Consider the following 27,351-nt stretch of genomic DNA (forward strand, 5'->3'; position numbering starts at 1 on the left):
ACTTGGGTATTAGATGACTTGATCAATAAAGCCCGTTAGCAATATAGAAAATGTAAAATTAAAGTTGATTTGAAACTATGAGAGGAAAAAAAAATCAAAAGGCAGTTACAAAAACCTTTACACCCACCATTATCAAACCCATCTAAAGAGCTAATAGATAGGCCTGTTTGGGAGTGTGGTTGCGATTGCTTTTCAAAGTATTTTTCATGCTGAAATGTATTAAAATGATGTTTTTTTATTTTTTTAAAATTATTTTTGAAATTTCAAAACATAAAACAAAATAATTTTTAGCAAAAAATAAAATTTTAAATTTTTTAAAAACATAGGTTGGCCCGCATTTCCAAACGCTCTTTTAATTAGAAACTTTGAAGATAGTTGGCCTACAGTTTCATGATAACAAGCCCAAGATTTTCCTGCTTACCAGAGCCAAATTTAAACGCCAAATGCATTCTTAAAAAAATAACAAGTTCTTAAGTTTCTTATGTTTGTGCAAATATCGATTCTTTTTTGTTTTGATGGAGAGGAAAAAACTTATTCAGCTTCAATTTTTATTTTGGGTCCAGTTTGATTAAAGAAGTATTTTATATGTGTTCTAGTACTTCTATTCATATTTCTCAAACTCAACATTAAAGATTATTTTGAAAAAGGGTTAAGATTAAGGTTATTATATCACCATATCAACCTTTAAGTTATCCTATCAATTTAGGTAAGCCATTTTCTTATTAAAACAAAAATGTTTCATTTTTTTATGTATATGTTGACTCGATCAAGTTTAGCCGGATAAATCAGGTCACTAAAAAACTAGTTTGTCAACTAAGTTTTGCCAAGGCAATGAACAACTAAAAACTTGGTATGGATCAAGCTCTGAGTCTCGAGTTTTCTAAATCAACTAGTTGAGGAGGGTTGAATTTAACAATTTTAATTGTGTTCTCTATAGCTATAAACTAAAAGAGAACATGTTTTTATTATTCACTAAATATTTTTTCACATATTTACAAATCATTATTAACTTAATAGTTTAGGTGACACTTTTCGCATTTTTGTTGTTATAGTTTTGAAAACTTACATTTTGATCATGCAACTTTATTTTAACCCCTAACGTTGCGTTTGGTTAGTATCCCAAGACAAAAGGGATAAATACAAAAAGAACATAAACATATTTGGTTGAAGGAACAAAGACAAAGATACAAAATAAATTTGTCTTTGGAATAATTTTAAAGTGAATTTTTATACTTTCCAAACAATAGATACATGGGGACATTTCCTTTTTGTCTCCATTATGATGCAATCCAAGCAACACCAAGAGATCAATTTGAGGTTTCAATTGGTCCAGTAACAAGACTTAGGATTAAAAGGTTCAAATAGGTTTTCAATGGACTTCTTCAAGACACATGAGCTAAGGTGAAATTCAAGAAGATAATAAATAATGAAGACCAAGTCTTGATTAATTTGATTCATGTTCAAGAAGGGCTTGTAGATAGGCATTCAAGCATTACAAAAAGATTGGAATGAGAAGATTCAAATTTGATAATTTTGACCTTTAGCTAAATTTGTCATAATTGGATATTCATAAGGAATTTTAATGTAATTATAGTTGTATTGGAAAATATACATCCATATCTTTCTAGTGATATATGGAAAGCATTATAATTCATTAAGAAGAGATAGAGCCATGCATTTGAAGTTGAGATTCGATTCTGCCAATAGATTACAAAAACAACTTTAGTTTTATTTAAATTAGTTGGGCTATTGTTTTATTTATCTTTTAGTTATTATTAGGCCTTTTAGAGATATTAGAGATTTTATTTAAATTTGGGTTCATTGGATCATTAATATTTATTATGTTTATCCATATCCATTAGGAATATCTTATTAGACTTAGGATTCTACTCTTTTGTACAAGCTTTTTAAGGTTAGACTATTTTTAATAGAGAAATCAATATTCTTGTTATCTTTTGTGTGGTTGAGTGATTTCCATACTAAATTTTTTATTTAACTTGTAAACTTTTTGAATGATTGATCAACTTTGTTATGATTTTATATTACTCGTTCACATCTTTTTATAGATGTGAGGTGGTGGGGATGATCACTGCGTATAACTTTAGTTCTTCAAGGTAGGTTCTTGTTGGGTCAAGTTGTAAATCATTCAAATATGATTTTAGCATGTCTTAGGATGTGTTTGTACCACACTATCTTTATCTCTTCTACCTCAAGATAATAATCAAACACTACCTAATAGTTGAGAGAGGAAAGAGAGATGTAAGAGAGGAATATGAAAGAGAAAGGTTTGGTTAAAGGGGCAAAGACAAACATTCATAAATAAATTTGTTTCTAAGACAATTTTGGAGTAAATTTTTATACTTTCAAAATAATAGGTACACGAGGACTTATCCTTTTTGTCTCTACTATCTCTATCTCTTATATCTCAAGATAATAATCAAACTCTACTTAATAGATAAGAGATGAGAGAGAAAGGTTTTGTTTGGCTAAAAAATAATAATATTGATATAACTATTTTTGTTTTTAGAATAGAAGTTCAATGAAGGTGGTTTGGGTTATAAATGAAACTAGAAAAGGTAAATTAGAATCCAAAAAGTGTGTTTTGATTTGATTTTGAGTTTTTAAACTATTTAGAGTGTTTTTTTAGGTTGAGGTGGTTTGGGTTATAAATGAAACTATATTTTATGGCATGGACAAATGACAACAGTTGTTTTCTATGGTTATTAAAATATAGTTTTTGTTAGTAAAAAATACAAATTTTGATTTTCTGGTCATCATAAATGATTGGAAATTATTGGAGGAGATGTTTGTTTAGGTATACCATGTGTTGTTCATTTTTTCAAAAGGTTAGGTACATTTAGGTTTTTTTTTTTTTTAGTTAAGCCTACGAATCCTAAACTTCATTGTAATTCCTCAAATATGAAACATACATACATAGTAAGCCACGAGATGATTAGGATGTCAAATTCTGCTGTGAATTCCATTTGATCCCATGATACATAAATTGTTTCGAAAATGTTTGTTTGTTTCCTAGCCTGCAAACTTAGAGTTCTTTCTACGTTTCTACGGTTGATAATCAAATATATAGAAAGCAGCTGTTGTCATTTGTCCATGCCATAATTAAATGGTTCTAATCAAAAGCATCACAACAATTACAAATGAAACCCGCAAACTTTGAGGCATAGTCAGGCGATGGATTGGGCATATTACATGTTATGTTGGGACTTGGGAGAGTCTATTTAGGTTGATCCTATAATTTTTAAAAAATAAAAAGTAAAACAATTTCATTTTAACAAAAAAATTATTTACTATAAAAGTTAAAAAGTTGAAGATCAAGGTTTTATCCAAGGTTGATCAATAACGAGTTCACCTGAGTTTTTAATTATATCAATACTTTAATTTATTTATTTTTTAATTGGGACCGGTCCAAATTCTAGATCAGCTAGGTTTTTAGATAACCTATATAAGGCAATTTGAGTTTTATAATTTTGATTTGAAGATTCAAGAGCTATAATATGTATATGGACCGCATCTCACATCAACCCAGTGGTTCAACCGAGGAAAAAAAAAAGCCGAACTTTATTTTCTCTGTTTAATACATGGGCTTAAATTGTGGAGATTTCATTGTGCACTAACAATCTTGATCATGAAAGATGAACTCTTAAGGTTTTAAACAGAGCTGTTTTAAGTTAAGGGTTACTTAAAAAATAATTTAAGGCTCTCATATTTAACAAAAAAATCTTAAATAAATAAAATATATTTATCAATTATGTTTTATAAAATGAAAATTGCTCTTACTTAAAAAAGCTCTAAGTATAAAATAAAAATTATCAAAGGCCCTATTTGTTAGAAATATATAAAAAATATTTTTTAAGTATTTTAAAAGATTTTATTTATAGTTCTGCTTAAGAGGAGCATTCATTTTAAACTAGATTTGGCTTCAAAAAACCAAAGGGAGGCTTCAGTGCAGTAGTAAACTTCAACATATAAGCTTTGATTTATTTGTGCATACAATTTTTCTGTGAATATAGAATATATATATACTAGAGTATATATATTAAAAGACTTCAAATCTTATATTAAAAAAATAAAATATTTTTCTAATATTTATATAGTGAACTTTGAAATGAGTTAATAACCAACTGAAAAATATATATATAAAAAAAATCTTTAGCTAGGATAAAAATATATTTGAAAAAAAATAGGTCTCTACCGGGTTTTGTTAGGTTACTCAAGTTCAGGGTTGACTTAACAGATCAAACGGTTTTCTCCGGGTCAATTGCTGGCTTAGGTTTTGAATGAACCAAACCCGGCCAAGGCTCCAAGTCACTCGGGTCTCGGGTTGACCCGCCAAGCCGGGTTAAATGACTATGAATTCAACTGATTTTTTTCAAACAGAATACAATAACAAGAGTTTTACAACAAAATTATAAATTTGAGTTCCAAAGAATAATTTTAGTTCCAGTTACTTGGCAGCGTTGAAGTAGAATTCTCATTTCACAATATACTTGACAGACTTAAGAAACTTATAGGTCATTGGCAGGTATAATCTTTTATTTGTAATCAGCTAAAATTTAGAAGAATTTATTAATTTTCTTTGAAATACATCAGGTAGATATATCCTTAAGATTGTTTTGAAATAGAAATTAGTCTGAATTAAGCCTAAATTAACTAGAGAATACTCATGTAAATCAAAGTTTATAAATTATATATTAGCCTATTGAGTAAAGATATTTAGTTTATGATTACAAAGGTATGATAAACAAAAGATAACTAATAAAAACTTAAAATTTATATATATTTAAAACTATAAGCATGTAAGAGCATAATTAATAGCAAACATGTTTTTAACACAAAAATAATAATAAAATATTAGCATGTATATTAAATATATATTCAAACTTGTAATTGATAAAAAAATAAAAAAGTCTTAGTATGCATACTAATAATAAAATTAATTATACTTAAAATTAATATCTTTGCTCCTCACTTGTAATGAGTCTTTTATTGTTGTCAATGATAAATCATTTGTCCTTAAGATTTTATTACTTATCACTTGTACAATTAGGATGTTCGCAATATGTCTTCTAATATTCCAACAATACCATTTTGGTTTAGATGCACTTTTAAATAAGGTTTTTTAACAAAAAATTATGTAACTCAAATATCTCTCAATAAGATGAACTTAATCTTTAAATTTAAAATGAAAACCAAAGTATGAAAAGAAGAAGAAAAACACTAAAAATAAGGTGAGGAGAAATGCGTAAAATCTAAAAATTCAAGTTAGAAACTATTCATTCATCTCTTTTTTTTAGTGAATTTTGAAAGAAAAAATATTGAATAACTAATAAGAATTAATTCTCATTGTTATCAACTTTTGAATAGCAACAAATAAATCAAGAATCAAATTTAGAAAAATCAATGGTTCTTTGAGTGGAAAAACCAAGGATTTTTTTTAGATTAATTTGCTATTCATCTATAATTTATTTAAATCATGTTAATTAAAATAAATTTTCAACACCTTATTGTTTAACTAAAAAAAATTCTTTAAAATCATTTATCTTAATTAAAGGTGTAGTTGCCTAAAAATAAGAGTAATTTTATATAAAAAAAATATGTGCACAATTTTATAACTTATAATGTCAAGTTGTCCAAATGTTCACACACACACACACACACACACACAACTAAAAGAGAAGGGGTCTTACCTCTTTTCACAAAACACTATTTTTTAGAATAGTGCTTTGTTTTGCTCTTTTTTTATTCTTTGATATTTTTTCAATCAATGTTTTTCTTGTTTAATTTCATCATTTAATATTAGATTTTTTTTCTATTTAGTTATCACACTCTTATGATATGAATCCCAGGTTTGATAGGTTAACTAGGTTTGGTGGGTTAACCCAACTGATAACTGATTTTTTTTCTTTTTCTTAATATATTTTTTTTAATTTAATCATTTAATATTGATTTGATTGAGAATTAAACTTCATGATTTATTTTTTTTACTTTTCATTAGATTATCCTAGTTTTATGACCCGAAAATAGTGCATAACGGGTTAACCTAAGTTGACTCGGGTTGTTTTTATATCTTTTATTTAATTAATTTTTTTAAATTTTATCATTCAACATTGGGTCAGTTGGGAATTGAGCCTCATTCATTATTTTGATTTGTTTTTCAAGAGAATATCTTAGTCTTATGATTAAAGTCACGGGTTTTGACATTTTAATCCTGGTTAAATTAGGTCATTTTTATTTTTATTTTCTTTCTAAGAGGTTATATTGATCTTATGACCTAAGTCACAAGTCCTTCAACATTGGATTTTTTTTTTATTGAGTTGTCTCTGTCTCATGACCCAAGTTGCGAGTTTGACGAATTAACTCAATTGACTCATTTTTTCTTTTTCTTTTTTAAATTGACTTTTTTTTTTCCAATTCCATCAATCAACATTGTGTTTGATTGAAAATTAGGCTTCATGATTTATTTCAGTTTGTTTTTCATTAGGTTATCTTGATCTCATGACCCGGGAATAGTGCTTAACGGTTAACCCTAGTTGACTTGACTTATTTTTTATGTCATTTTTTTTATTTAGATTTTTACAAATTTTATCATTTAACATTAGGTCCGATAGGGGTGATTAAGAATCAAGCTTTATAATTTGTTTTGACTTTCTCTCTATGTGGTTATTTTAGTCTAAAGACCACAGATGCGGGTTAACCTGAGTTAAATCACGTCATTTTTTTTTCTATAAAGTTATCTCGATTTGATGACTTGGGTGGATTGACTCATGTTATTTTTTTATGTTATTTTTTAATTGACTTCTTTTTTAATCTCATCCTTCAATATTGGGTTGGTTATGGATTGGAATTCATAATTTGTTTTGATTTGCTTTTAATGGGGTTTTCTCGGTCTTATGACTTAGGTTGCAAGTTTGACATGCTGATTACGGTTCTTTTTTTAATTGATTATTTTTTCATTTTTATCATTCAATATTAAGTTGATTGGGAATAAGACTTCATAATTTATTTTGATTAGATTTCTATAGGGTTATCATAATCTCATAACTCAAGTCATGAATTTGACAAGTTAAGCCGGGTTATCCCAGGTCAATCCAATATGCAATTATTTTAATATTAAAAAAGATATTATCTTGAAATTTTATTTAGTCAAATATTGTTTTCATGGGTTGTACGTATGGGTTGTTTTTGGACTAGTAAAGTCAACCGATTTACATCGAGTAAACCCTTGCACAATTTAACTTTTTCCCGCTAGAAAAAAAAAACATTAACAACATTTTAATAATTTTTTACGTTTAAGAAAAATTTGACTTGACACACAACGTAACAGGGGTCAATAATTTAGTATATGCTAAAATGCCTTGGCATTTCACTGTAGCAATGAACTGCGAAATGCTAAGGCCCTTTTCAATTTGCTCCTTAAAGTCTTTTAGGACTTTGTTATTTTATTTCAAATTTATTTTTTTATTTTTAATTTGATCCTTCAACATTGGTTGATTAATAATTAGGCTTCATAATTTGTTTGGGTTTGTGTTCTATGAGGTTATCCTCGTCTTATGACCTAGGTCACGAGTTTGGTCGGTTGACACATGTTGTTTTTTGTGTTCTTTTTTAATTTCATCATTTAGTATTGAGTTCATTGAGAATTGAATTTTATAATTTATTTTAATTTGATTTATATGGGGTTATCTAATGACCTAGGTTTGACAGTTTAACCTGAGTTGACTCGTCTTATTTTTTAGTTGAATTTTGTTTTTAAATTCATCTTTTAACATTAGATTGATTAAGAATTGAGTTTAATATTTTTTTTATTTACTTTCTATAGGGATATCAGGTTGTTTTGACCAGGGTAATGGATTTGACATATTAACTTCAGTTAATTGAAATAGATCTAATATGTTGTCATTTCAATATTTTTTTAAAAAATGTCTTAATTTTTTTAGTCAAATTATATTTTTATCGGTTGTTTGGGTTATCTTTGAAATTGTCAAGTTGACAAGGTCAAATCAAGTCAATTTCCATATAGTTTAATATTTTTTCTTGATAAAGAACAGATTAATAACACCTGGATTTTTTTATATAAAAAATTGATAGGTGATGTGCCAAGCAAAACATATGCCAAAAGGCCTGATGCAACTTGCTTGGGCTCGACCCATGTGAGCTGGAGGCTGCTTGCCTGGGCTAGGTGTTGTTTGCCTGAGTCAACATGGTTACAGGAAAACCCGAATCCTTTTTTTGCATTTTTTTATGTTGCATATTTGTTTCCTACTCTTTCTTTTATTTTGCAAATATGTTCTATATTTTTCTATACACAATCCAATAAAATTCTTTTGTTTTCTTCTATACACAATCTCATAAATTCTACTTGTATTAACACCAACACTTTTATTAGCGGAGAGACGCGGTGAATCAGACATCATTATCTAAACCAATCAAAGCTGTCAGACATCATTATCTAAACCAATCAAAGCTGTCAAATTGTTAACCATCTAGGTGGTGGCCCAGTGGTAAGAGCTTGGGACCAAGAGGTTTGCTCCCTCTGTGGTCTCAGGTTCGAGCCTTGTGGTTGCTCATATGATGGCCACTGGAGGCTTACATGGTCGTTAACTTCAGGGCCCGCGGGATTAGTCGAGATGCGCGCAAGCTGGCCCGGACACCCACGTTAAACTAAAAAAAAAAAAACTGTCAAATTGTTTTTTCAACATAACCACATGTCTTACCACATTTGATTGTATTCTTGGAAAAGCACAACCATTTGCCTTATCACCTCGGACTATTGTCTTGGAAAAGGTGAACAGTAGAAAATCTCTATAAGAATAAATTGCTAGAGACAAAGGATATAAGAATCTCTAAACTACCTAAAAACTTTTCTTTTCATAATTTTTTCTTATTTATCCTTAAATCAACAAACACTTAGAATTGACTTAAGCATCAAATTGTCCCTCATTCCATAAAGAATTTATTTTACAAGATCAACAAAAACCTAGAGCTCGTCAACTAGAAAAGTCTAGTTCTACGTGAAGTTTTTCACAACTTCCGGCAATGATCTAGTATATACTCTAATAGTAAACACAATAATATTATTACCTTCAAAATGTTATCATTTAGAAAATATTTTAGAAAAGAAAAATAAAATTTATCCACTTATTATCTAATTAAATTATATCACGCAATAATGAAAGTAATTTTTTATTATTAAAATATTGACATGAAAATTTTTCGTAAGAAAAAAAAAACCTGTAAACAAATATAAAACACGTAAAATGGTACACATTATTAGGGACAGGCATGAATTACCAGATTCGTTTGGAAATAAGACATAAAATCCTTTTGGACTACGCAAACGTAATTAAGATCGATGTTCTCTATCTCCTAATTATATATATATACGAGACATCTCTTTCTTCTTAATTCTATGCGAACGAGAGCCAATCACTAGCAAGGTTTTAATTTTTTGCTGATATATGCAATGGCGAAAAGATATAGAACTAGGTTATATGAGAGAAAGTGTCTTGAAGAACCATCATCCACGCCCACGCTACCAGCTGAAATCTTCGTCGATATTCTTTCAAGACTACCTGTCGAGGCCATGACGCAGTGCAAAAGCGTTTGTAAATCCTGGCGTGACCTCCTTTCAACTCCTTATTTTGCACGCCTGCACTTCGCCAAGGCAAAACCCAGCAGCCTCTTGTTTTGTCATTGTTCAGGCAATAAGACTAAGCTATATTGCTGTCATATCCATAGCTCTCGCGGCAGTAATATTAATAATGCCATGGTGAGTATGCCAACAAAATTTAAGCTCCCGAAAAATACCTTTCGAGGCAAAGTTGTGGGTTCGAGTAATGGCTTGCTTTGTTTGTCGGAAATTCACAGGATGAAGAAAAAGTTTTACATCTGCAATCCTATTACAGGAGAGTACATTGGGATTGCAGGACCAAAAGTAGAGCAAGGATGGCATGTTTTTGAGCCAATTGGGTTTTTCTACAACCCACAAAATCAGCAGTGCAAGATTCTAATGCCTAGAGTAAGGGTAGGATATGGAAATTTTCCAGGATCAGGACAAATTTTCACACTAGGAAGCAATTCCTGGAGAAATATTGATATCCCAGGCCACCTTCATCTGATACGTGCAGTTCCTCTGAATGGAGCTCTACATTGGATTAGCACTAGAGACGATCGCCATATAAGCTCTTTTGACATGGAGAATGAACAAGCCCTGAGTATTGCACTTCCTGATCAAGTAGTCATGCACACTGCATCTTTAGCAGGGTTAGGGAATTTCTTGTGTATATTTGATAATGAATACCCTGAATTTAACATATGGGTTATGAAAGAATATGGAGTCGAGGAGTCGTGGAAACATTATACTGTTAAAAGATCACCTAATTCTCATTATAGACCAGTTGCAATAAAGGAAGATGCAAGTATTCTGTTGATACAGAACTCGGAGACTTTGATATCATATGATCCGAAGACAAAAGAATCAAGAGCACTATATGATCAGATTGGTGACAGGCGATTTGTTTACATTCATACTCCATCCTTGGTTCCCTTAAAAGATATTCTGATTGGAGCTGGGCACTACAAGATTCTTAATGTTAGGAAAAGGAAAAGATGTTCAACAATTAACTTTCTGGAGTTCTAATTCTATATAGTTATTATTAGTTTCAATGAGTTTTTCAATTTTTTTTTATTTTTCTTCTAATCAATTATTGCTGTGCCTTGCCATAGATGATTAATTTTCATGTCTATTGAAATTTTGTGAAGTGGGCATGCATGCATGTATATGCAAGTGTGAGCTTTGTTTTATATTTTATTTAGAAATTAAATGACATTCAAAGTTCATGCTTTTTTCTTTCTTTTTTAGGTTATAGAGAGGAGAGACTCAATCTCTAGCCTCCTGATGAGAGGAGGTGGCAAGCAGTAATACTAATTGAGATATTGTAGAGTTCATTGGCCTCAAATATTTAAGTTAATTCATGTTAGCTTTTAGAATTTGACCAAATTTAACTTTGAATGAAATTTAAATTCGTAAGTATTTGCTTCCTAGCTACTCTCGTATCAATTAAATGAAACTCTATTTTACTAAATATATAAGTATTCTAACTCATAAAACTTAAATTCATATTTTAATCAATATAATAATAATAATAATAATAATAATAATAATAATAAGAAATCTGACCCTAAAAAGTATTATGGATATATTTCTCATGTATCCTAATTGCATACTTCGTGTATTCTACCGTATCTCAAATGTCCAAAATTAAATTTTTTTATTATGTTTGTTCTATATCTCTATGCATCCAATTATTACACATTAAATTATATATGATATTAGCCAAGTGTTCGTGCTTCATCACAAGTTAGATTAATTTTTTCTATAAAAAATAATGTTCTAGTGCCTCAAGCATGTTTTAGAAAAGGAAAAAAAAATCAATGGCTCTCGTTATAGATCCGAATGGGTCAAATAAACTGATTTTATTTTAATTAGATAATAAAAAAAATAATTTACAACAAATTTATCAAATAAAAAAAAGTGATCATGATAATCTAGGGAATTAAAAACCTTTTTTCAAAAGAGAAAAACGATGTATCTCAATTCGTAGCAAATAAAATAATATAAAAAAATTGGATAAAAAAATATTAAAAAAACTCGGTTTGAGTTGACCCTGAGCTAACATGAGTTAATTCATTAAATCTTGGTTCTGGTCTTGAGATTTGAATAAGCTAATAGAAAAGAAAACAACAAAGCTCATTTTAAAAAAATATCAAATGATAAAATAAAAAAAATATCAATCCATGTCAACTCTTCAAATAGGTGACACAGACTATTAGTCCGGAAGCACCGAATCTCAAAAAACAATGAAACCCAATTCACAATCAATTAAATATTGAAGGGTGAAATTGAAAAAAATCAATATAATATTAAAAAATGAAATAAAAAAATATTGAAATTTAAAAGATTTTTCAAAATAAAATAAATGAAAATCAAAATAATAAGGGCAAATTTTGATATAAAAATAAAATGAGACTAAATACTAAGTGATGAAATTGAAAATAAATTAAATAATGAAAAACAAAACATATAATAATAAAAAAAATAAGTAACAAATCTGAACTACGACAAAAAAGACATATAGCAATCAAAATTAAATTAATTTTTTTTTGAGTTTATCTCTTTTAATTTTCATAATTAATCATATATTTTTATTAACCGTCATAATATTTCATCATTACACATAAAAAAATATATTTAAAAAATATAATTTTTTTCTTTTCTCTTTTCTTCTTATTCTTTCACAAGTTTAGAAGATTTAATTGTATTTTAAAAGTGTTATTTATGGGATAAATAAATACATTAAAAACAATTTTTAACACTTCAAAACCAATTTTTTATTTGTTTACATACCAAAATAGTTTAACTATCACTGCTCACAAGTAGCTTTTTTGTTGATATACAATAGAAACCACCAGCTGGTCACAACAAGAGAGAAAGGGTGCTGAAGAATCACCATCCAGACTGATGACAGAATTGCCAACAGAACTCCTCCTGGACATTCTTGCAAGACTCCCTGTCAACACTGTGATGCAGTGCAAAAACGTTTGCAGATCCTGGCGTGACATGGTTTCAACTCCTTATTCAGGGAATAAGAAATCACAATACGATTGTGATATCCATAGCCTTAGCAGCAGTAATTAATATTAATAATGCCATGTTGAGTATGCCAACCGAATTTGACCTCCCAAAGATTTCCGATAAGGGCAACTTTGTGGGTTCCAGTAACGGCTTGCTTTGTCTCTCGGAAACTGAAGACTCTAAGATTAACAAACTTTACATCTGCAATCCTATTACGGGAGAGTACGTAGAGATTCCAGGACCAGAAGTAGAGCAAGGGCAGGTTGCTTCGACACAGCCAGGCGGGTTTTACTATAGCTCACAAAGTCATCAGTGCACGATTCTAATAAATAGACCATGGGGAATTGATATCCCTGGTCAGATCTTCACTGGAAGCAATACTTGGAGAAAGATTGATATCCCGGGACGCCGTTATTGTGATAAATGGATACAAACCGTTTTCGTAAATGGAGCTCTACATTGGGTTACAGTCGATAATAAGCATGACAGAGATAATCAATACATATGCTCTTTTGATATGGAGAATGAACAAACACGGAGTACCGCACCTCCTGATCAGATAGACATGAAGACTGCATCCTTAGTGTTGTTGGGGGATTTTTTGTGTCAATATGATGCTGGATTCCCTGCGTTTAACATATGGTTGATGAAAGAGTATGGAGTCAAGGAGTACATGGAAGATGGAAGTATTTTGCTGTCACATGGAAGCATATCGACGCTGACGAGAAAGTATTCAAAGAGGTTGAGTTCAAATGACCCAAAGACGGAAGAAATAAAGAGCACTATATCAGATTGGAGACAGGCGAGATTTTTCCTTATACTCCATGCCTTGTTCCCTTAGAAGATGCTTTGATTGGAGGGTGCCGCAAGGTTCTTAGAGCAAGGAAAGGGGGGAGATGCTCACCAATTAACTTTCTTGAATTCTAATTCTATGTATTAGCTTTCTTGGCATTTTAGTATACAAGTTTCAATAAGCTTCTCAATTCTTTGTTTGTCTCCTGCCCAATTATTGCCTCCTTGCTATAAGATGCTTAAAATTTTGTGAAGTGTGCATGAGTATGTATGCATTTTGGATTAGATCTTAGATTGTTAGGTTCTCGAATCAAATTGTATGGCTGGACTAAATCTGACAACTATTCTAGCATGTGTGACGACGCCTTCGAAGTTAAGCAACTAGCCTATGGCCACAAGATTTCTAAAATTGAAGTACTAAATTAACAAAATGGGTATAATCAAGGGATTTGTATTTGTTACAAGCCTCATTGAAACTTTTTTATATTTAAGGGCATGGTTGATTCTAGTTTTGGAACCAAATTAAAAGAAAGGTGGGTAAATTGAAACTAACACTTGAAACAAGGAGTCAACGTCGAATTTTCACGCAGCAAGGTCGTGGTTACAGAAAACAAGACAGGCAAGTCTCTCCTCGCTTCATAAAGTCCCTGCTGACCTCCATAGAATCTGTAGTTCTTCATACAGATTGCGTATCTGGGTTTTTTTTTTTTTTACTTTTCCTTTTTAATATCTTTTTGTTTGGTTTGCATCCTTTTCTGATTTGAATTTTGGTTATCTTCTCTGAGTATTATTCCTGAAACTGCAAAGAATTTGACGTTCTATAATTGATTTGATGTACTGGGTTGATGACAGATGTTGATAATTTTATTGTTAGGATATGCAAAATGGGCATAAAGATTAGCTGGGTTAATTATAGATTTTGGAAACTCTTGCCTCCCCAGAGATTATATTCTGATAAAATAATTTGTTCATTCTGTTGGTTTGTGCTGTTGATTCTTGTTTTGATAGTTAATCTGCTAAGTATTTGCCTGCGGCCAAGCTGGTTTTTCAATTTTTCCAATGGAAGGCAAGAAGGAAATAGATGGAGCAAAAGAGAAACCTGCTTCTACGAGTTTTTCTTTGCATTGGAGCCAGTGGCAACTGATCGATTCGATTCTTCCTACTGGTGGGTTTGCTCATTCGTTTGGTATTGAGGCAGCTATTCAAGCACGTGTGATTTTGAATCCAGAAGACTTCCAAACTTATGTAATTCATGTTTTGGAGAACACGGGAAGCTTGCTTCTTCCTTATGTGTACTCCGCAGCAATGTGTCCGGATTTGGATAATTGGCGGAAACTTGATAGAATGCTTGATGCTACTTTAACTAATGAAGTAAGTCGAAAGGCGTCTGTTTCACAAGGATCGGCGCTAATGAGAGTGGCTGCGGCTGTGTTTACAGAAATCCCATCTCTTAAAATTATGAGAGAGATGTCTCTTGGTTCTGGGATTGTTGCTTTTCACCATGCTCCTGTCTTCGGGATTGTTTGTGGGCTTCTGGGCATGGATAGTGAAACTTCTCAGAGGGCTTACATGTTTATCACATTGAGAGATGCTTTTTCAGCTGCAACAAGGTTGAATTTGGTGGGACCTCTTGGTGCTGCTGTATTGCAGCATCAGGTGTCTATTGCTGCAGAAACTATGCTAAAAAGGTGGATGAACCGTGAGGTTGAGGATGCATGTCAGACAGCTCCTTTGCTTGATACTTTACAGGGATGCCATGGCTATTTATTTTCAAGATTATTCTGCTCTTGATGTCCTATGTAAATGTACAATTCCCACACAAAATGAAATTTTGATTCGATTGTGCCTTTTCTTATGCTATGAGGCTTTAGCAATCAGTCAATGTCAGGAGGATAGGCAATGGTGGTTGAGTCTTTATAACAATGTGTAACTGTCAGGGTACAAACAAATTACTGCAGAATCATCTTGTGCTGCAAACATGCTCCTCCATGGTTAGTTTATTAATTACAAAACTGAGAAGAAGTTTCTGATACTAAAACATTTGAGAAACTGCCTTGCTGTTTTCATTACATTCCACTCCACCACGCAGCATATATTGTTAACATGTAGAAAATTAAAAACTATCATACAGCTTTTGAGACATACCTACTGAGTAGACAGAACATGCGTTCTTTAATTTATTTCTCAACCCTGCCTTGTGCTGAGGTTTGCTTTGTTCAATTATCATCTCCAGTTGGTGCGTCAAGGAGAAGAATACCTTGGGATAATTTTTCACTTGTACATTCATAATTCAATGATAAAGCTTGTTATTGTTCATATTAGGTGGTAATGTTGCTCGTGGGCATGGCTGAATTTTCAGATGTTAAAAAAAAGTTCTGCTATATATCTGATGTGTGTGTGTGTGTGTGAATGTTGTCGTTGATCTTTTAATTCTATCTTCCTCCTAATGAGCTTCTTTTCCTCTGTGAATGTGGATGGCATTGGCAGCACACTCATTTTCATATTAAGAATCGCAATCGACTGGTCACCTATTGTGAACTGGTGAAGAACAGTGTAGCTTTCTGGTGAGTGGTATCCATTGCTCAAATACTGCCTTGCTCCACGCTCCTTACAGGGAATCAGAGCACAGCCCGCAGTGCTTTCATTCTATATATGTGGACTGCCTTGCTGAGTCGAAATTACTTACAGTGTCCTAGTTAGTGCTTTCATGCTGTCTCTCAGGCTGCTGACCGTGGACCTCGTTGATTTTGCAAGGTCCATTTTGGAAAAGCTTTATGCCCCAAGGTGGTGTTGATTGTTACTGTTATCAATCAAGTGAGAGCGACTATATATTCTTAATCTGACTGAAGAATTTGCAGACCATACCTATGATTGAAAAACTGTTGTTTCATCTTCCATTTCCCTTCCCCACCCCCTTCCGCACTTGCCTTTTATACTATAATAAAACAAATTCCAGGAGACAGATTGCTTGGCTCTGCAACCTGCTTGGAGTTTCATCTCCATTTACTGGTGACAACGGTGTCACTATGAAATATTCGTGATTTGGGCAATGGTAAAAATAAATAGTCCAACAGCTGCAACTCCAATGGATTCCCTGAAACCCTACACCAGTCAGATGGTGGGCGGCTCTCGGTGAAGCTGTTTGGCGGGCTGCTGTTGTGGATTTTGTGCTTGGCACTACTCTTTGAGCGAAGCCCTTCCTCCTTTTTCTTTCTACATTTTCTGTAGTATTATCATTTTTTGAGAAGACCATTTCCATTTTCTTGATTTTAGGCGCCAGTGCTTATTTATAAAGGTTGTTGATTTAGGAAATAGTCATGAACTAGTGCAAATTATGCATGAGAGTCCACCATAAAAAATAAAAGTAATTTGACTAATTAAATGAGTTTTTCTGAGCAAAAAAACAAAAGCTATCACGAGTCTCTTGATATCAAAACTTTGAAGATCACTAGTGTATGTTCTTGCAACTTGTAGAGAACACCATCATCATCTGGCAAATAATTTCCAGAGCCTACCTTGTAATGTGCTGCTTGTAGATCACACTTGTCATTTGCAACTTGCTTCCCAAAAAAAAGAGTCATGTAATTTAGATTGCTTTTCCTTGAAAATCATGAAATTTGATGATGGAAGATTTTGAACCGTTGAATTGGTTATGGTCCTTGTGGAAATGGAATAAAATCAGCTTTTGTCCCAAACGCTTTTTGAAGTACAAAGAGAATGGTAAAAACCAACCAGAGGGCTCGAAAGAGGCAGTTGAGACAAGTACTTGCCGACCATGTCACCCTTTGCTTCCCTCGGCGCATAGCTTCCTTGTGGCCACAGCCCGAGGGTGCTAAGCATCCAATTAGCACAGTTTGAGTTTGTGTTGAATTATGCCTGACTTTTCCATATTATTTGAGAGAGAAGTGATTTTGGATGCACCTAATATATATTTTTTTTTAGAAAAAAAAGTATTTTTTATTTAAAAATATATTGAAATAATATTTTTTATTTTTTAAAATTTATTTTAACATCAACCAATTAAAACAATATAAAATCATAAAAAATAATTAATTTCAAGCATTGAAAAAATAAAAAAAAAATATTATTTTAAAATACAATGATTTTGAAATAAAAAAAATTATGTTCAATGGAAGAACATTTTATTTCAACAATATTCAATGGTCACCAATAAAAAAAAGACGTGGGATTTGCTGGCTTATTTCAAGTTTGGAAAAATTCTGAGCAACTTGCTCGTAGCTAATGAGAGATTTTATCCCTTTTAACATTAATAATTTTTATTTTTGTGAAAATCATGCTTCCATGCTTATCAAAAATAGTAAAAGATGAAATCCTTCTTATCCCCCTCCCACCCTCTCCCTCTCCCTCTCTCGATAATGTAGTTTAATTATTCTTCTGAAATGGGAAGAAAAATGGAGTCCCATTTGTAATACCTCAATTTATTTATGTAACCTTAGGGCATGTTTCTACTATACTTAGAAGACTTGGGGCCATCAATGAGAGATGAAATGTTTATTAATATCGAAAGCTAGCAAAATTAATAAACTCATCATCATGATTGATGATTTTTTGATAATTAATAGACGTAAGGATTAAGTGGGGCCATGATTAAATTCATGTCCTCACCCTTTCATACCCTTATAAGACCTTATGAACATAAATGCAAGCTCTCTCTCTCCCTTAAGGAACATGGAAGTACACACCGTGGAGAAAAGGGAAAGCTGAAATTTTTATTTTTTGTTTTTTGTTTTTTAAAAAAAGAAGAAGGGGAGATATTTAGGTTTTTTGCTGTTGATATCTCCTTTTGAATCTCTCCTACATTTACTCATTTTTTGCCATCTAATATTTTTAATTAACTTGGGTTTCCTTTTCCTGCTAATTTTTTTTTTTTTTGCTTTTAATGGCCCCTTTTTTTCTCTATTTTTAAACCCATTTTTCCTACTCCGCTCAGCAAGCAAGAAAGAAACAAAAACCCTCTTCTGTGCTCAGACTCTACACTTGGTTTGGATGTGTGGTAGAGTTTTATGGTATGTATTTTGCTTTAATGGATCTGAGTATTGTGTGCTTTCATGTTTTGTTTTTTTTCTTACTGTTTTAATTGCTTGTTTCTGTAAGTATGCAGCTTTGAATTTCAGTGTGTTGAGCTTGATTGTGTTCGGTTCTTTTCAGCTATCATTTCTGTAAATGTAAAGAAAAACTGTGAATCCATCACTTTGTTACAGTTTCAGTACTTAGTCGAACTCTTTTGAGTTTTAATACTTGAAGGATTTTTATATTTTCAGTTTTTGATGTGGGTTTTGTTTCTTCATTGTTTCATTCAAGTTTTTGGAGGTGGTTGTAAGTTGTGATGTTAGATTTAGTGGGATTATAGAGGGATTAGTTGAGTTGATGAGTTTCTGATCTTGGAATTTGTCAACCTTCACCTGACTTCAACAATTTGTGCAGGTAAAAGTAATCTTTTAAGTTTACTCTCTCTTTTTTTAATCTGTTTGTGGTAATAATATGGATATCAATTAAATTATAGCAAAGAAAGGTAGGAAGTAGTCTGGACAACCGAGAGCATTGTGCTTTAATTGACTTTAATTTTCTATAAATCGAATATAGAAATTTTCTATAAATTGAATATAGCAAAGGGTTGGTCAAATGTATTAGCCAAAGAGTTGGCCAAATGTATTGATTTTACGCATGATTCGTGTAGAGAATCTTCGCAAAGTTGTCGTATTAGTGCAGCAATAATATCTCATAGACTCAGTATTAAAAGCGTTTTGATTTTGACTTTTTAATCTGTAAGGAGTTGCTTGGATTACTTGTATTGCTGGATTGTGTGGCTGGATTGCGTGGATACGTAAATGTTTAGCGGTTCACATTATTGTTTGGACTTCACCTTTGGTTTTGTCGTCTTCTTTGCGTCCAAAAACAGCAATTTATTCTCCCCTCTTTGATTCGCTCTTTATGTTACTTACCTTTTCTGATTTGAAATGAACTGTTTTGAGCTTTATTTAAGCTGTCTTATTTCATCTATTCAGGCATATTCATGAGATGAGCAGCATGATGAATGGGACCGAGGATAATAAGAGGTCCAAGGGTCGTCAAGATTCACCTGCAGCTGATGAAGTTAATGGTGGGGGAATGGTGGGTGGGATTACTCCTTTGAAGAAAGGCCCATGGACCTCTGCAGAAGATGCTATTTTGATAGACTATGTCAAGAAGCATGGAGAAGGGAATTGGAATTCTGTCCAGAAGCACTCAGGGCTCTTCCGATGTGGAAAAAGCTGCCGTCTGCGATGGGCGAATCATCTACGACCAGATCTGAAGAAGGGTTCATTCACTCCAGAGGAAGAGAACCGCATCATTGAACTCCATGCTAATATGGGAAACAAATGGGCTCGAATGGCTGCAGAGGTTGGTAACCTTATTCCTGATTTAAAGGTTTTTCAAATAAATGTGTTATCACTTTGATCTTTTTAAATTATGTTGTGGGGATGGTATCGATCCGTCTAACTTTGTTCATGGAACACAACAATAATCAGATGTTGGATTTTTTTAGATATGCACTGTATAGAAAATCCACTAATCAAGTGGCATGGATATGGCAATGGTTGGAACAGATATACTTACAAACATGCGTATATATACAAAGATTTGTTCAGTCAGACATAACACCTGCACACTTCTTACTAAATTCCCAATGTAATGTGCAGATAAATATTCAAGCGTTTATTTTGAATCTAGCTAATTGCATACATGATTTGATAGAAGACATTGTCTGTCTTTTCTTCCCCATGTGTGTTTGCATACATGTGCAGTGTGTGCGCATACACAATGTAGTATGGGAAGAAGAAATTGGGAGGAGAGGAGAAATAGGGAGTAGCGGAGAAAAAAAGGTGTAGAATATCAGAAAATAACACGAGGGCTATGAAAACTTGATAGAAATTCTTCATTTATTATCAATTAAAAAAAGGCTCCCTCAAAAGAGTGATAACTTATGGTTTGTAGGCATCAATAAACCCTTCACAGTCCTTCAGAAAAATAAGTAGCATAAAAAAAGAAAAAATATTACTAATGTAAAATAATAGCTAGGAAATGGCAGAAAATTAATTCATCTAGTATGGTAGGAAATAGAATTAAATACTGAAAAAGAAACAAAATAAAAAAATCAAATTCTTAATTAATCTTCAATCATTCTGACGTTTTTGGAATGAGATAAGAATGTAAACCAGCAAAAAAAAGAGAGGATATATAAGCATAGTGTTTGAACACAATCTTATAGTCAGACATATATCTGCATAATCTTTTTCTTGTCTCAGATATCTTAGTTACAACATCAAAAGATTTCCTTTTTCCAGTTTAATGCATTTTTCATTAGGCTAAATGAGTCACTCTAATTAGTTTTGGAGATATTTGCAGAGTTTGTAGCTTGTCAAGAATCAACACCAAGTCCAAAAACAATTAGTGATAAAGAAATGGAAATCAACTTCACTGGTTTTATGTATTTCCTGAGCGGCTTCCATTTTCAGAAATATTGCTGGTTTTTCACCTTATATATTAATCTTAAAAATCATGTTTCAATCTTAGGGATTCATATTTTGTATTTAAAAGTAACTATTGTTTCAAAAAAAATTTCCGGGAAGAGGTATTCAAGAAGCTGTTTGTGGAATACATGTTCTGTGAGGCTTAGCATAAGCTTCAAAAGAACCAAACCTCTATGTACGCTCCACATCATATTACATACATGGAAGTTTCCTGCTACATGATTAACTACAATATGGTCTTCTTGTATATATGTTAAAGTGCTTATCCATTTGCTTCAACTAACTTCATCTTTCAGGACATTATTTTCTTTTGAAACAGGTATAACAGAACCTTGTTTTTCTTTCTGCCTTCATAATTAACCCCAGGCTCAGTTTGGTTTTTGGGGAAAAGTATCATCTTTTATGTGTTATGACTGAACCTGCGTATTTGATTATCTCTTTCTGTTTTTGTGAAGTAACTGTGTCCACACAGAATTACAATTTGGTAATTGAATATATTCTGAAGGTTTTGTTTCTTATAATATTGGCCACTCACAAGACATTGTGTGGTAGGCTGGTAGCATATTTCATAACATGTTAAGCAAATTCCTATACATGGACAGCATTTAGGCAACCATGGGAGACATGAAACAAGTTTGTTCCCTGATAATTTTTTTAATACAAGCAAACAAAACCTCAAGTTCCCAGCTTTGTTTTCTGTATCATGCTTCCATTTTTTTGTGTTTATGATTTCCTTCCCCTTGCAGTTGCCTGGAAGGACAGATAACGAGATAAAGAACTACTGGAATACAAGAACAAAGAGACTGCAACGTGCTGGCTTACCACTTTACCCCCCTGAAGTTTGTCTGCGAGCATATAAGATGAATAAAGATGGTCAAAATATGGGCAAATTGCAAACAGGGGACGCACATGATCCTGATATGATGCTGACTGACCATTTTAAGATTCCGGAAGTGGAATTCAAAACTCTGGCACTCAATCCAGGTGTCCTGTCTTATTCAACGGGTCTTTTCGATGCTTCTGCAAGCAGCATGCTGAAACAAGGTGTAGGTTCATCCTATGGTCAGGGCCTTGTGTTCCCAACAATTCATCCTGCCAAACGCTTTAGAGAGTCACAGACCATATTCACTGGTCTTGATGGTAGTGTCAGTGGTGGAATACCAGAGTTCGATCAATTTACAGATTATCATCGCGGAAAGATTACAGGGAACTTTGGGTTATCTTCCCCATATGGTTGTGATTTGAGCAACTATGACCAGTCATCATGCGGTGTTCTTCCTGGCAGTCATGCCATATTAAATGGCAATTCTTCTTCTTCATCTTCTTCTGAGCCCATATATAGGGCCACGAAGTTAGAGCTCCCTTCACTCCAATATTCAGAAACTCAACAAGATAGCTGGGGAACACCTGCTTCCCCACTGCCTTCACTTGAGTCTGTTGATACTTTTATTCAGTCTCCTCCAACCAAGGAGACAAAGTCAGATGGTCTGTCACCAAGAAGTAGTGGTCTCTTGGAGGCAGTACTCTATGAATCACGAACTCTGAAATACTCAAAGAAATGTCCAGGCCACCAAACTTCAGATGCTTTTGTCCCAATTGGTTGTGGAGTGCATAGTTCACCTTTGAATGCCTGCGCAGCAGAATGGGAACTACATGCTGATCTTAACTCTCCTTCAGGTCATTCTGCTTCCTCATTGTTTAGCGAGTGCACCCCGATCAGTGGAAGCTCGTCGGATGAACAAGGTGAGAATATTTAAGATTACATGAACTTGTTGGGAATCCCAGTTTTACTAATGAACTTGTGATTCTTGTAGCATATAATGTCAAGCCTGAGCCAATCGATCAGGTTTTGCCATATGTTGAAGCGAGAGAAGTTCTCAATCAGACAGACTGTAACAGGCCAGATGTTTTGCTTGGCTCAACCTGGTTTGCGCCCAGCAATAAATACCATAATGACCAATTTTTTCAGACTGATGATGTAGCGGCACTTCTTGGTGGAGATCAACCGTGAACATTGAGCACTAGCAAGTGCTCCATGAGTTGCAACTGCGACTGGGGAAAGGATAGTGGCCTTGTTGGCTTTGACATCATTGAAATTTGATACTCCAGTAACCTTTATGATCCTTTTGTTATCATTCCTCATAGGCTCCCTAAGATTTTGTGACTTTCTTGGTGCCTCTGGATAATTACCTTCTGTTGTGCTCATCTTAGGTGACTGACTAGACATGAAACATTGTCCTGCCAATGCCATTGCCATTGCCATGTTATTCAAGTGTGGGTTTTGTTGTTGTTGTTCGAAATGACTGCTAGTTCTTTCTTTCTTCCTCATAACGATATATACTGCACAACCATCGAGCTTTTAGAATACTACTAGTAGTTTTTGCTCTCCTGTGCTACTTGGTATTGGTAATTGTTTGCTCATTTTTTAATTTAAAATATATTAAAAAATACCGGTACAACAAACCTATAAAAAATATTTAAAAAACATTTTAAAATATAGAAATTATTGAAATATCAAACAAGACTAAATCTTAAACGAAGCAGTGAGCAAAGAAATTACATATGCTTGGATTGAGAGAGAGAGAGAGAGACTGGTAGAAAACGAAGCCGTGCAATCAAGCTGAGGTCTAATGCCAAGAGATGCCAACTATTTTCGCTGGTGGCAATTGGCCAAATAAAGACTTCGTCATCTCCCCACTAAACAGTTACTCTGCCTCGTGCTTTTATGTGAGTTAAAACACTATATCAAAATAGAAAAATAAAATATCTAAAATTTAAAGATTATAGAGGCTAAAATTTAAAGATTATACAGATTATTATCAATATCACTTTGCATATTTATCAGATCAAGAATTAAATATATCAAGTGTATTTATAATAATAAAAAAAATATCACTTTAAATCAAGTAATTTTAATTGATAAAAGTTAAACCAGTTCTTTAAAGATTGGGAATAATAATAAAATTATTTTTGAATAATAATAAGGGGAAAAAAAGAATAAACTTAAACTAAGGTATTGGACAAAGTTTTTCTTTTAAAAAAATTATTGGACATCAAGTTTATCCAAAGAGTTTATTAATATAGATAGAATGTAATACACACACGTTTTTTTTGCAGTGGACTAGATTTTTTCTTAACATTAAAAAGGTTATAAAAATATTAGGAAATAAATATTCAATATATGTTGCCCAAAACACTTTTCAAATACTTAATTGTTGACATGTTAGACAAAATATTTTTCTAAAAAAACATTGAGACGTCGGATTGACTCGGGTTAACCATGGTTAGCATGTGAAACCCATGATATAGGATAAGAGATAGTAATAAAGGCATGGAACCCATAACGAAACAAATTAGAAAGCTCAATTATAATGAACCAAATATTAAAGGCTAAAAGAGAATTAAAAAAAAGATAAAAAAAGTGAATTTAGCAAACCTATATCGGTGGTCAGCACAATAGTGTGGGCTGGGGTAATTTTTTCTGAACGCAAGAAGAAAAATGTTAAGGTGACACTAGGATAATATTCCAAAATAATATGAAAGAAACAAAATATAAGTTTGGTTAATTTGAAAGTGAAAAAAGACAACCCTAGTTTAACAGTATGAAAAACAAAGAAAACTCGAGTGAATCTTCTAAATTTAAGTTAATATTTTAAAATCACAACCTGTAAAATCTCATACTCGAGCTTAATCAAGAAAGATAATTCCAAATCAATTTAATGTTGAGGGATAAAATTGCAATTTTTTTTTTATCACAACCCATGAAATCTCATACTTGGGCTTCATCAAGGTCAATCTCCAACCAATTTCATGTTAAAAGATAAAATTAATCGAAAAAACTTGTCAATGTATAAAACTAGCAATTAAAAGAATGAGAATTAAATATGATAGAAAAAACAATTGAAGGAGGATGAAATCGCAAAAAGAAATCAATTTTATAAATCACCTAAAAAATAGCAATTAAAAGAATGAGGACCAAATTTAAGAGATGAAAAAAGTTAAAGAAGCACAAAATTAAAAATAATTTTCAAATTGAAATAATCTTTTCAAATTTAAAATTTGCAATTAAGAGAAAAGAGACTAAATATGAAAGGGAAAGAAATTGAAGGGTTGATGTGATTTCTTCAAGAGATAGCGTGCATATTGAGGTGAATGAAAGAAAAAAGAAGGGGGGAAAAGCAAATTTGTGCCAAACCAGAACGAACCACCATACACACATCATTTAAGAAGGAAGAGGATGTTGAGACGAATCAAATGATGCGGTGGAAGCACGACTACGACCACCAAAATCAATCACACACGCTGCGGCGAAGCGTATGACGTGTACCAACAACTTTTTTCTTTTTTATTTTACTTGTAAAAATTACTAAAATACCCCTAAGACTAAATAATTAAAAAAACCATCATGAAATTACTTCCAAGCCCCTAAAGTCAGGGTTAAAAAATTTAGATGGTAAGGGAAATGAAGTTATTACACTGTTAATTTAGGAAATGAAATTTCTATAAAGCCTTTAAACCAAAGATTCTGAATAATTTTATTGTTATTAAAAAAATAGAAAGATAATGTTACTCTAAAACAAATAAAAAATAACAAATTAACTTCATGAAATAATCATTTTTCTCTTCAAGATCATCTGATTTTTCATTCAAAATAATTTTACTATTAAAATCCATAGAAATTTAAAGCATATCTACAATGTTTATTCCTTTCACGTGGTTTAGATTCATACCTACTCTCCAATACTACAATGATTACATCATCATCGAATAGAAGAACTTGAATCCATCTGCACCTACAACACCTAATTATTATTTGTAACTCTCAAGCAAAATTACCAAAAAAATCAACAATCACCATTATAAATTCTCTCCAATTAATTATTATACTTAAAGTCCTAATTAAGAAATTAAACACCTAACTTCATTCCAAATTCTTAATTTTCAACTCAAATGTTTTAAAACTTTTTAATAAACAATTAATTAACATTAACAAAAAAAAAAAACACTAAAGGAGAAGGGGTTTTTATTGTGCCTCTCCTCACATAATATTATTCACTATAATAGTATTTTCTTTCTTTCTTTGTTATTTTTTTCTTTTATAATCTATGTTATTTTTTTTTAATTTCAATTTTATCATTTAACATTAGATTTATTGGAATTAAGCTTCAAAATTTTTTTCAATTTACTTTTTATGATATTATCTCATACTCATGACTCGGACAATAGGTTTAACATGTTAACTTGGTTGACTTGAGTTTTTTTTTTCTAATTGACTTTTTTTCTCAATTTTATTCTTCAACATTGGGTTGATTAGGGATTAGGTTTCGTGATTTGTTTCAGTTCACTTTTTATAAGGTTATCCTCATTTCATGACTCGAATCACAAGTTTCGCGAGTTAACCCGGTTAACTCGAGTCATTTTTCTTTCTTTTTTAATCGATTTTTTTTAATTTTATCTTTCAACACTGAGTTGATTAAGAATTGAGTTTCATATTTTGTTTTAATTTGCTTTCTATTGGGTTATCTTGGTCTTATGACCTAGATCACGAGTTTGACAAGTTAATCCGAGTTGACTCTGGTTATATTTTTGGATCTTTTTTTTAATTGATTTTTCTTCAGTTTCATCCTTCAACATTGAGTTTATTGGAAATTGAGTTTCGTAATTTGTTTTGATTTTCTTTCTATGGGGTTATCATGATCTTATGACTTGGTATGTGGATTGACAAGTTAACTCAGGTTGACTCAAATCGATCCAATATGTTGGCGTCTCAATATTTATAATTAAAAAAATATCATCTTAAATATTTATTTTAACTCAAACTATATTTTTATTAGTTATCTAAGTTGTCTTTGGATCCGTCAAGGTAATCAAGTCACATCGAATCAATTCTCATATGGTTTAAAAAATTTTCTTATTAGCTATTATTTTACGTTAAAAAAATAATCTAATCAACAGCATAATATGAGCCAATGATCTAATAAAACTTATAATTTCTCATAAAAAAACAAAATACCCATAATATAAAAAATTGCATATATGAATATATATAGAGAAAAATAAAAACAAAATTATCTAAATTCTCCATCAATTCAATTTCAAATATAAACATCAATAACAAACAAAATTCAACAACAATTAGTGGAGAAAGAGAGAAATATAATTTTGTAGCAAAAATTAAAGGGAGGCTTGGTTGGTTGTGAAATAATACGAATAGCTGCCTGGAGGTGGCTGTCAATGCTAGAAAAGTTGATGGAGGCTGTGGAGAACTGGGATTTGACGCGAGGTGAAGCTAGACAGCGAGAGGAGGCAGCAATGGAAGCTCCACCGGAAGGACTAAAATTGAAGTTTTAAGAACCTAGCTGGGTTACTTTT

At 32.0% G+C, this 27,351-nt stretch overlaps 2 protein-coding genes across 3 annotated transcripts; both read left to right on the top strand.

Annotated features, from left to right (window-relative positions):
- Positions 1-13,926: 13,926 nt before the first annotated feature.
- Positions 13,927-15,485, top strand: LOC7486648 (urease accessory protein F). Its single transcript, XM_024606061.2, has 2 exons — positions 13,927-14,066; positions 14,456-15,485. The coding sequence occupies exon 2, from the start codon at positions 14,507-14,509 to the stop codon at positions 15,236-15,238; it is 732 nt and encodes a 243-aa protein (XP_024461829.1). The 5' UTR covers positions 13,927-14,066; positions 14,456-14,506; the 3' UTR covers positions 15,239-15,485.
- Positions 15,486-18,096: 2,611 nt separating this feature from the next.
- LOC7486649 (transcription factor GAMYB) lies at positions 18,097-23,279 on the top strand. 2 transcript variants are annotated; one of them, XM_024607725.2, is made up of 4 exons: positions 18,097-18,474; positions 19,474-19,849; positions 21,726-22,722; positions 22,794-23,279. In XM_024607725.2, exons 1-4 carry the CDS (start codon positions 18,455-18,457, stop codon positions 22,988-22,990), a joined length of 1,590 nt encoding a protein of 529 aa, XP_024463493.2. In that variant the 5' UTR covers positions 18,097-18,454; the 3' UTR covers positions 22,991-23,279. The 2 variants fall into 2 exon arrangements, with proteins under 2 accessions (XP_024463493.2, XP_024463496.2); XM_024607728.2 differs by lacking the exon at positions 18,097-18,474 and adding an exon at positions 18,489-18,892.
- The last annotated feature ends 4,072 nt before the right edge of the window (positions 23,280-27,351 follow it).

Source organism: Populus trichocarpa, chromosome 1 (genome assembly GCF_000002775.5).
Source record: "Populus trichocarpa isolate Nisqually-1 chromosome 1, P.trichocarpa_v4.1, whole genome shotgun sequence".
In the NCBI taxonomy this organism is placed as follows: Eukaryota; Viridiplantae; Streptophyta; class Magnoliopsida; order Malpighiales; family Salicaceae; genus Populus; species Populus trichocarpa.

Bases quoted from the DNA above. Each gene is read 5' to 3' on its own strand.
- LOC7486648 (XM_024606061.2), top strand. From the start codon at position 14,507: ATGGAAGGCAAGAAGGAAATAGATGGAGCAAAAGAGAAACCTGCTTCT.
- LOC7486649 (XM_024607725.2), top strand. From the start codon at position 18,455: ATGTGTGGTAGAGTTTTATG. The intron at 18,475-19,473 runs GTATGTATTTTG...TCATCTATTCAG, and splicing joins ATGTGTGGTAGAGTTTTATG to GCATATTCATGAGATGAGCA. The intron at 19,850-21,725 runs GTTGGTAACCTT...TTCCCCTTGCAG, and splicing joins GGGCTCGAATGGCTGCAGAG to TTGCCTGGAAGGACAGATAA.